At 39.1% G+C, this 11,854-nt stretch overlaps 1 protein-coding gene across 1 annotated transcript in view; it reads right to left on the bottom strand.

The window, feature by feature from the left end:
* Positions 1–1,692, bottom strand: part of PITPNC1 (phosphatidylinositol transfer protein cytoplasmic 1) — a 42,289-nt gene extending 40,597 nt beyond the window's left edge. The window contains exon 1 of the mRNA XM_031060929.1: positions 1,548–1,692. Coding sequence (XP_030916789.1) covers positions 1,548–1,675 — 128 coding nt within the window. The 5' untranslated portion in view covers positions 1,676–1,692. The remainder of the gene's footprint in view (positions 1–1,547) is intronic.
* Between the last annotated feature and the right edge of the window lie 10,162 nt (positions 1,693–11,854).

Consider the following 11,854-nt stretch of genomic DNA (forward strand, 5'->3'; position numbering starts at 1 on the left):
GGGAGCACATCTCCTTGAGTGAAATCCTCCAGGGACATCCTGGCCTCCCAGCAAAATCCACAGCAGCCTGGAAACCTCCTGATCCTTTCCACAAAGCTACAACAGCGCTGCAATATCTGGTGGCATTGTGACACCACAGCCAGATTCAAATAGCAAATCTGGTGATGGAGGATTTAGAATTATCATTAAACTCAGTGAACCTGAGTTTAAACATCCACCACAGCTTTAGGTAACTGTCCTGAGCTGTTCTAGGCACAAAGATCTGCTTTGTCAATGTTTGTACCCATCTTTGGCTAAGAAATCCTGTGTTCCACTGCCTGCACTACCAGGAATCAAGTGCTTCCCAAGTATGGTTTGTACATGGCTTTTAGGTTCTTGTGGTCATTCTGAATTGCTCTGAAGTGACAATTCTGAATATGCTCTTCCATGCTTAAAGCTTGTTTTTAACATGTAGGAAAGAAATACCCAGAAACATTTTTAAAAAACCCCACAACTTGTGGGAGCTCTACTGTCAGAACACATATATTGATTTTTCCCAAGTCCTGTATCTAGCCCGTGAGAGAACACTTACAGTCACAATAATATTAAATGTTGGCAAGATATATATTATTGAACTCTTGTGTGTGTGTGTGTGTGCAGCATCACTGGTGATTCAATTTGGCCTGAATTAAGGTTAGATATGTCAGGGTTGCAGTGCAGGAGGAACTTGTAGTGTAGAAGCAATAGCCTCAGTGTTTGTATGCCCACTTCAAAAACGCTGCAGAGCATCAGTTTAATACAATGAAACAGGCCCAGGGGAAAAGAAGGACTTCAGGAAAAGCAGTGGTATTCAGTTAAATCAGCAGTAGTAAAAATGGGAACATATTGTGCAATATATCTCATATTGCACCAATATATACATCTGAACATCTCCAGCCTGTGAGTGTGGAGACATTGATCCTCAGCAGTATCATTTCAGCACAGGAAGACAAACACTTCACTCTAAGACATGATGGAACTTCAGGGAGAAAACCCCCAAATTTTCCACCATGTCTTTAAGCCTAATGATCCAGAAGGCTGACATTGTACAATGGTCATTCATAATGTCAATTAACTTTGCTGAGGCAGAATACAGTCAGCAAAAAATGCTGGCTTTGTGACATTATTATGAGGTGAGAGAAATTTAAACCTTTTTAAGGGCTCAGTTTTGTTTTTCTTGGAGGGTGGGTCTTTGCTGGTTTTGTTGTTTAGTTTTTTGGCTTCCCCTCCCCAGTGACTTTGGAAAACAGAATGACAAACAATTAAGTGTAAAAGAAAACAAAAGTTCTGATTTTCAGTGTATCCTGAACTCCAGGTTATAATTCCTTCTCATGGAGAAGATGCTCTAGAAGGGATAACAGCCAATTCCTCTATTTCAAACTACTGATCTGTCCCAGCTCCCCATGGCTACCAGGAAGCAGCAGGTAATCATGGGAGCATCTTCTTTTGAAACAGAAAGGCTGTTGCCTGCCTTCCTTGCAAATTTTTCTCACAGTCCGTGCTGGGAGAAGGAGTTTTACTGCACTTGCCTGTTGAGATAGACTCGTTTTTCTGTTAGCTGCCCATTGCCATGGTTGGGATCCTCATAGGGCTCATTCTGCACCACTTCCACACCCTCCCCTCGGTCACTCTGCTCATGGCTGTGCTTGCTGATCATGTACAGCTGTCCAATTCTGTACTGCAAGGCAAAACCAAGAAAAAATAGATTAGTTTTATGTTACACATGTATTCAAAAGCCAATCTTAGTCAATGATACACTACTATGTGTAAATAAAAGGTAGTTTGAAGGCAAAAACCAGAATTTTTGGGGTCTTCCCATTAGCTTATGAAGTCCATGGCATCACCTGTGGAAAACATAACAAAACCTGTGTGCATACAAATGTAAAGAATTAGGCCAGTCCTCTATTATTAGACTTTGTATTTGTAAGTATATTAGTTAAGACTAAGTAAACAGTGATTCTAGTGCTTCCACATGCTGAAATATAAAGGGACTTTAACCAGCAGGTGAACTCTAAAATTCTGTGAGACAGAGGATTCTCCTGCCTGCCAACACAATGAAGCCCTGCAATAAGATTTGGGGTAACTATGACTGGTTCACAGAAACAGGAGCACCAGCTCTTAAGAAAAAAAACCATGTAGACTCCAAGTCCTTTGAGAAAAGAAGTTTGAGTCTCTTGGCAATATTATTAAAATGCATTTAAGCACTTTAATGATAATTTTTCTATAGACTCTCAAGTAAATTAGGAAGCCAAACACTGTGAGGATTGGCCCAACTTTGCTATCTCACTATGTCTCATATCTACATCAGGGCTTTTGCCTCCAAAGAAATCTAACAAAAATACATTGTTGAACTTTCATTAACAAAGGTTTTAGAGTAAAATTCTACTTTCCCAATTATATTCTGGTCTGAAATTTTATTCTCAAGTCCTTTGCACACTCTTGAACATACCATGGTTCTTCCAACCCTGATAGGCCTTTGGACCTATCCAGTTTTCTTGATTGGACCCCTCTCTCCCTCAGAGCAATTTGTTTAGGCACATACATGCTAATCACTTCAATCACATCAATCCCCCTTCAAATACAAAGAACAACCTGTTAATTTAGAGAATGGCTGAGCTACCACACAAGCTGCCAAGTACAAGCTCAGCACAAGCAAACAAAGGGCTTGTGACAGTCTGTCCTCTGAAAACTCGATGAGATTCTTGTGGTTATTGCATATTATAACAGCAATCCTATCACATACTTTAAAGAGCCCAAATCAAAAGAGCAATTAGCTCAGAAAAAAACCCAAACCATCACAAACCTTATTAGCAACTGGCAACAAGACAGTCTTACTAGACAAAATGATAAGGAATATGAGGATGGAAGGCACCCTGTATTAGTTCCTCAATTTTGCATTATCCCAATTTTTTCCCCTACAGCAACAGGCCACAAGAAGGTAAGAAATTTGGAACTTGCATCTTGATTTAAGAGAGTAAGTCCTAACATTGTTTTACTTGCTAATCCACTTCTCTACCTTTGTCTCTACTAAATCCTTTATCTCATCATATTTGAACATTTTGTCCTAATCTCAAAGGCTCTGAAGAGCTGCAGACCTCACACATAGCTTTTAACTAGATTCATGACAAATTGTTTTCTCTTTTTCTCTAACAAAAATGAATGTATTGGTGCACAGTGAAGGCAAAGTTTGTAGTACATTTGAACTGACCAATTTGTATAGTTTGAAAAAGAGTAAATTTCAGGCACACAAAGCTGTTCTTCAGGTCTGAAATCAAAGCAACACACTTAAAAGCTGAATACAAGCTGACAAAAATGCTTTGGCTTTAATTAGATATGTATCAATTAGACCACCTGGGAGCACAGACTTCCTGCCTGTAGAGTGATAAGGATGGCAGAAAAGAGGAAAGGTGATAAGGTCCTTATCTTCTAATGGAAAGGAAGAGGTCAGTAATTTGTATCCTGTGGAATATGAAAGGTTAGATGAGGAGTAGAGAGAGGAATTACAGTTTGACATAAAGTCAATATTTCGATCATGATCTCTATTGGGATTTGTGTTATCCCATAAAGTTATGAATTTTAGTTGCCATGGACACGTCTGGAAAGTGTTTCATAATTGCCTATATCAATTTCCTACGTCCACATAGTCCTTTGCAATTTTGCTCTCACTTTTAATGGTCAAATACAAACACCTCAGTTTCTGTTGGAAATGTTGCCTCAGACACATCAAGATGGATGTACTTTCCCACTGACAACCAACTGTGGGGTGGTACTGATGCCTTCATTTGCTCCAGCAACATGGACCAGAGATACCCCCACAACACCACGTTTTGTTAACAGTGGTTGTTATTCTTTTATGGACCCACCCCACCATAAAATGCTTTCAAGATACCAAATCCCAAAGACTGCAAATGAATCTGAGCAGAAGTTTAAGGGGGCTAAGCCTTGTGCCCACTGCACTCTGCAGATGAGGGTCACTGCTGTCAGATGTTGCACAGTCAGAGCCTAAAGGAAGGTTTTCCTCTGCTGAGGCTGAAAATCCCACATGTTCCAATCATGCCCACGATCTCACAGAAGGTATCCAGGCAGCTCAGCATGGTGCCTCCCATTTGGAAGATGCTGAAGGGAACAGAAGGCACCACTGCTGGACAGCTCTGCTGCAGGAACCCCACTGCTCCTCGCCTTCTGCAGGATGACTTTCCATAGCTGTGGATCTGACACCAGTCCAGGAGAAATATCCATCTTCAAAGGCAGCTTGAATGGAGCCCTGAGCAGGCTGGTCCAGGCAGTGACATCCCTGCCCACAGCAGGGGTTGGAAGAGAGGAGCTTTGAGGTCCCTTCCAAGGCAGCCCATTCTGGGACCTTTCATAAGGACTGAAGTGGCTGGGCAGTCCTGCTGGAAAGCAGCTGCATTCAGCAAAGGAAATATATTTGTGCATGTACTTTAAAGTAGCTAACTTAGCACTTTGGTGTGCTAGTCATTTGTTTCTACCTGCTGTACAAAATGTTAAAATCATCCTAGAGCAGAATGGAAAATGTTAACTTCCAAAATAATAGTACTTTACTAAATCAGAGAGTGCACAACTATTATTTCAGATAAAATAGCATTTTTTTCAAGTGTATGTTTCTATTTACATGAATAAAATCCAAGACAAAGATGTGCCTTTTAGAACTTGCTGGAATTTAAATGCCTGAATAAAAAGTCACAGTTTTTTCTTAGTTCCTATGGATATTGTGGAGAAATAGCACTTAAGAATCGTTTCACAACAGTAATTGATACACATTACTCCTGCAAGGGTAAACTGATGTGCCACTACTATTTATGTTGCTCTATCACAGTCTGAATTTCTGTGTTCTTAGCTGTAAGATAATTTTCCAAGACCATCTACTGTTTCAAGGAATTCCATAAAATTTCACACAATGGCACCTGATATGAATTTGGATCTGGAGCAAAACACTTTGTAAATTCTTCAGTTTAATAGGGGAAAATTTATTCAATATCAGAGCAAGAACTTCAATAAACAAATGCACAAAATGTGGAAAGAGAGCCCTGATGTTTCCCAAGCCCTAATGAGTGAGACTTTGTCTTGGTGGTGACTTGCCTGCTCCTTCAACAGGCAGATGGTGTTTGCTGTTGGGATTTAGTCACACAAAAAACAAGGTTCATGCTAGCAACAGCATAAGGATGGTCAATCTGATTTTGTTTAAAATTATGAGTGAGACCAGAGGCATTTTTATTCCTTTTAGGAAGGAAAAAAAAAAAGAAAAAATGGAAAAAATTTTAAAAGGGGTCCACGCCACTCATCTTTCATTTGTAGAGCTTCCACCATCTCCAGCAGGAGCTGCACAAGAAATCTTTGTACAAACATGTCTGAATTTTTTCAGCCTGACTGCCTATTGCTCAGGTTTTGATTTAATGCAAGTCTCGGAGTACAAACTTTCAAACTTCAGGTGGAATATAAAAAATAAAACTCTCACAAAGGAGAAATTATGCCAAAATGATCTTGTATCTGAAATTTTCATATGACTCCTTGAAGTTCTTATCTGAATGCTCACAGAAAATGTAACAGATTTATCAGTGGCTTCATCTTACATAATTCTTATATTCAAAAGAATGGTTGAACACTTTCATCTGCATTTACTTCTCTGTAACTACACTAAACCATCAAGGATGGTGCTGCCATTTCAATTTGTTCAATTTTTTGTTCTAAGCCTGTAGTGAGATCCCTTCCTGCAGAGAGGAGCTGGAGTCCAGAAGACACTGAGTGTCTTTTCTGTCTGCTCAAGGTAATGATTGTTTGGTGAGCTGCATTTTGACAGTGGAAAGTATTTCTCAAGTTCATGCTAAAACACGCCAGTGGCTTCTAGTCCTGTTCTCAGAAAATTGCAAAGGTAAAACAGAAAAAAAGAAGAAAAGCAGCAACTAAAATGAAACAGATCTGTCCTCCTGCACAAAGGCAGCTCTGAAGGTTCAACCCTGCCTCCACTGATGGCAATAGTTGTTTTGTCATTAGCCTCAATTTAGTTAAGATTTATTTCTAGCAAGAAAATACAATGAATCAGCTTCATTATCAGTAATGTCAGTCCAGCCACACTGAAACCAAGGGCATTGATTATGGCAAAAGAGTAGCAATTTTATTAAGGAATTCTGATTTATAGAATGCTGTCTCATTCACAGAAAACAATCTTAAAATTGATTGAAACATTTCTGATCTATTTTTAAGTCTTAGTCTTTGCAAGATGCTCTGTGTGCTCCTTGTGAATGTGTTCCAGGACTTAGTTCTATTTTTTTACTAAAAGTATTAATAGGAATATTATTTATCACTTTTCCACATTTTGAATTATTTAAAATAATTGCTGGTTATTCCTCAAAGGACATGAAACAAACATGGTGATCCCCAGGTAAGTTACTTGTCCAAACATGCACAGCCCAGCAATCTCTTCCCAGCAGTTTTACAGAGATATTTTACTTCTGGAATAAACTGTTTGGAAATGTACTTGCTTGAGTAAATATCTTTGTTTAGGAGGATACACTGAGGTTTCTTATTGTGTTTGTTTTGATGTTGAGGGCATTGTTTTCAGGTCCTGATCAAGACCTAAGCCCTACACTGCTATAGATATGAAAAGCTTCCAGTTAGACACTGAACACAGGCAAAGAAAATATTAACCTTATTTCATATTTGATTAATTGAAACAGAAATTAATACATCAACCTTGAAAATATGTCTGTGGTAGAGCAGGGAATTTAGCCTCCATGATTCCAGCTCAGTGCTGTTACCACAAGACACACCTATAATTTCTTTTTAATTCTTAATGATAATTACTTACTGAGAAGTGGTTTCTCTAATCTCCCTCACTAACCATAAATCCTTCATGTTAGTATTATTAGACATCATTTCATCTGCAATGGGTGAATCCTGATGCATCCTCATTCCCTCACATGTGGACAATTACAGCCCTGGCTGATGGAGCTCTGAGGTTGTGCCCTCTGATCCCCAGACTCCTGCAGGTGATGATTCATGGCTATTAACAATAATTTCAGGAACTCTTTTCCATGACACAAGCTCCAGCTTCCGACAAAGTGATTTGTTTGCCTTGCTATTAACATTCCTAGATTGGTTTTAACAAGAATAGAGGAATGTGCAGTGTGCTGCTATTTGATTTTTCATGTATGGGTGGGTTTGTATTGGCTCCTCCTTGGCTGCTTTTGGAATTAGGAATTTGGTTTGGTTTGGTTTGGTTTCAGCTGGGGCACAGAGCCATCACTTTGCAAGCAGTGGAGGTGGGTATTTCTTGATAACCACCAGCTCAAGCTTTTACTGCAGGACATTGCTATGGTGAGAAATCAGTCAGACTTGTAACCACTGCAGAGTAAGAAAACTTGCCACTGAAATAATCCTTTTTTCCTAGAAAGGCAGGAAAGAAAGCAGGAAGAAAATAAATTCAATGTAAATTTGAACTTGGAAGTCTCTCTTATGTAGCACAATTTACCAGTGTGAAAGTAGTGGTTTATATTTCCAAAATAGTGATTTCCTGGTAAAATAATGACATTGTGGGCTAGGGTCCCGTGAAAAGAGGACTGCTGGGTTTGACTGCTTGGGAAATTCTGCAAGGAAAGCATGAATAGTAAACAGAGAAGGCAGGAGGGGGTGGTTCTTGCAGCCCAGTGCAGTGCTGTGCAGAGATTCCCAGCCTGCTGACCTGACCCTAAATCTCCTTTAGCCTGGCCAAACAGCAAAGTGGAGTCTGAACTAATCCATTGTTTGACTTCTTGTTCCTAAGCTAAGATGTTTAGAGCAAACCAGGCACCTTTGCACTGCATTCTCTTTGTCATGTAGAAGCATCTGAAGTGCAAAGAAGTTTTTATGAACTGGTATTTTAAATGGCTGTCCCCAAGGCACAAATATGAGAAAGTAGCTCCAGGAGCAAAGGTAGACTTCTAAATGATTGTCCTCAAATGGAAATCTGTTTTTATCTAGACAAAAGATCAATCAAGGAATAACACCAAACATCTAGGTCCTAAAGTCTAAATCTTAGCATAATTCACTGTAGTGATTTGAGGCCCCAGCAAATCATGCAAATTATTTGGTGGTATAAATGTCACTCCTTGCAGCAATTTATAAAGAATCTGACCAGTCAGAGTTTAGAGTTGAGCTTGAAATTTTTCTTTCAACTAATTCCTGCATGCGTCTGTGAATTACAAAGCACGACACATCTGCTGACTTGCATCAGCAGTATTCTTTACTGTTGCCCAAATTCATGGGAACACGCTTTTGTAGCCTCACAAACCAACAGTTGCAGTAGGAACAGTTGACTTTTGCATGCTGTGAAGTGCCATTCTTACTGCTTTCATGTTTGCTTTGCCTTTTCAAGGAAGAAATTACATCCTTAAGATACTTTATCTGCCTAAATTCCCGTGAATGACAGTTCAGCAATGACACACTGGATGTTGAAAGTCAGTATCCTCCTCTGGTATTTTCAGCTGAAGCAACATGGCCCACTCTAAGTTTACAATACCCTGGCACATAGTGGCTTACAGCTAAACAAGTGCTACTGATACCAACAGGAGCAGGTCTAGATCTCTGCTTAATAGGTGTACAATGAAAATTAAAATAAATGAAAATTAAGTTGCAAATGTTCAGCTTTCATGCAAATGGTTTGCCAAATATAGCTCATGTCCTGTTCAAATTGTAGTCATTTTATGCTTCTACACCAGCTGTGCTATTGAGAAAAGCCAGCTGTTTATCTGGAGTGTACAAGCTCATACAATTTTTAAGAATCAGTTTTTATTAACAATATTTTACAGTGAGTCAGCTGGTTACATTTTTCAAGCATGTACACTATGTGCTTTGTACATAAATACTGATTATATTCTATTATGTAGATTTATCCATGTATTTCCTGCAAGGAATGCAGATACATTTCCGGAGGCTGTCTCAAAAGTCCTCTGTGCACATAAAAACAGCCAAAAGGGATTTACTGTGTGTCTTGAGCAGTCTGTCAGTGCTGCACACTGACCACTCTCCACATCTTCTCAGCCCTGTTTATGAGTATCTGCTCTGATTGTCTGCAAACATGCCCTGCCTTGATTCCAGCTTCCTGCTTTTCATGCACAGCTCACTCTGCTTTACAGTGCACAATCAGTCTGATAACTATCAAACGTTACTGAATCTTTTTCTAAGGCAAAAGCATATTTTATCTGTTTGCCACAATTCATTCATAAGGTTGTTGTTAATTTAAAGCCTGAAGCTCAAGGAGCTGTTCGGGAAATATCTTTAAATTTTAACTTAGAATGCAGTAAAGGAAGTAAAACTGCAACATGATTTTTGTAGAGGTTAGTAAAGGTTTTTCAATGACATAAACTCTTTTCCTAATATTCCAGGAAAACACTATTTCCATTTCAGATATTCCAAGAACAGTCAGAGTGGAAAAGCTTGGGCATTCTTCTTGATCCCTGTCACCAATCTCTTCCCAGCAGCAGGCACGAGCCCTGCTCACGGGGTGGCACAGGACTCTATTTCACTCACAGTGAAATGGAACATTCTCCATGGCCCAGTGATGGTGATGGAGAAGCTTGCTCTATTAAACCTGACAGCAAAAGCTGTTACCTGTTTTTCCATTAAAATGAACAGGATTTGTTGGGGGGAAGAGAAGAAACTGACTCGTGTGCCCTGCATATTAAACACATTTTAGCTGGCCAGAGCTGGGATGTGCTGTGGCCAGCCAGACATGCAATGTGTCAAAGGGCTGGGCTGCAAAGCTGCCTTTGAACTGGGAGGTTGACTTCTGTGAAGTGCAGGATTTAAAAAATTTAGTTATTTTAATTCAGTTCAGTTTAAGCTGGGAGTATTCAGAGTTTCATACATCCTTTGACCCTTTCAAAATTCAATGAAGTGCAGAAATAGACTTGAGAGTTAGGTTTATCTTTAACTATAAATGGACCAAACACGTGTGCATCTATTCATGCTTTTAGAAATTATTTTCTCTTTTTGCATGGCTAATGGTATTTGCTTAATGTTTAAGTAGAACTTCTTTCCCCTCAGGCTCCTTTTCTCTAATTACTCTTCTTCAGTAATTACTCATTTTTATGACTTGAAAAATCTCTCTCACGCCAACACCATCAACTTTCAAGTGCAGAGAATTCAATGCTTTCAGAAAAAAAATTGAGTAAACTTTGAGTTTAGAAGCACCAAAGAGACTACAAAGGATTCCATAAACTTTGTCAGAATCACAGCAGGGAATAATTCTGCAATTACATTTTTTGGCAAGCAAGTTCCTTACAATGCATTTCAGGCAATATAATTCTGCTTATAAATATGGAAAAATGAGAACTTTCTTAGTATGCACAATCTACAATGAATAAAACAGCATCAGAATTTAGTACTTAGTAGTAACAAGCTGAACAAGACAAATCCAATCTGCCTTCTGATATTTTATTCAGAAGAAAATGAAATTTTGTTTGCTACTTACAGTGAAATAAAAATACATTCACAGTCCAGAATATTTCATTTTATTATCAGAAATACTCCATTCTACTTTCTGATCTTCTAAAATAAAACTGAATTCAATTTAATTTTTAAAATGCACTTGTTTTATTCCTGCATCCTGTAGATAAAAATAATGTTATAAAGAATCCAGTGACTGTAGATAGTTGAGGTCACTTCTGCATCTCTGCATCTCACACAGGGATCAGGATAATGAAAATATTAAGGTTATCTGAAGTCATCTGATGGAAGGAAGCACATGAGAGCAATTGCATAAGAAGGAAATTAAGACATACTTTCCTCCCCAGATTTTTGAGAAACACTGAAGCCTAAAAACTAATACTGAAAGAAGATATAATTTTTCCATTTTAGTTAATTAGAACAAACATTTGCAATTTAAGTACCTACTCTATATATCTGTGACAAAATCCCCCCATGCTGAAATGAATCACTACCACAGGAACTTATTACTTTTGTACCTATGTCTCTGCTACATGTATGAATCTGTAATAAACCTTGGGAGGACATTTAGGGGAGAAGTCTGTTTGCCTGCTACTGACTTATGGAAAATTAAACCTACAGCCAAATAAACTCTCAGGCAGGAACCTGGGGTTTGCTGCAGAACAAAAAGCAGCTGAGACACCTGGGGGTGCACACCCTGGAGGTGTCAGGGGGCTCATGTGTTTGTCTAGAGTTAGAGCACACAACCTTTCATTTCAAACTTCTCCACCTTGAAGGTGCAAGTTCTCTGATGATGTAGAGCTGAGCAGAGCTGCTGCCTTCCAGCACTATGCAGAACAGAAGCTCTTACGTAAGTATAAGCAAAATTTCCAGGAAGGACCACATTCCTGACTGAAAAGCTTCCAGAGCAGACATTCCTTCCATACCACATGTAGACTAAAGGGAGGATGGAGGCAAAAATTGCTGACAAGGGACTCTATAGGCTTAATTCAATTTTATCATAATGCAGGAATGTGAAGCTGTATGTTGTCCAGATGTTTTTGCCAGATGGGGCCACAGCATTAGGCATTCCACCGGTGCTTATCTGGTTTTAGTGTTCTGTAAGGGAAGTCTAGAACATTACACAAACACAGCATCTCCTCTGGGACAGAACCTGGAAACAGTGCAGAGGGAGGTGCAGGAAACTAAAACCTGCAGATTTTAACCAACACAGGAGAACTACATGGGTTCATCACACTTAGGAAGATTAGAGAGGGTAATAATGTTTAGGTCAAATGGGATATAATTTCTCAAGTTTATACAACAAATATGTATCTCTATATTCCACAGAGCTACCTGCTGTCTGATTATGCAGGGCCTGTAAGACACAACTGGTAATTTATCAGTGCAGATA

Source organism: Geospiza fortis, unplaced genomic scaffold (genome assembly GCF_000277835.1).
Source record: "Geospiza fortis unplaced genomic scaffold, GeoFor_1.0 scaffold221, whole genome shotgun sequence".
NCBI classification, from domain to species: domain Eukaryota; kingdom Metazoa; phylum Chordata; class Aves; order Passeriformes; family Thraupidae; genus Geospiza; species Geospiza fortis.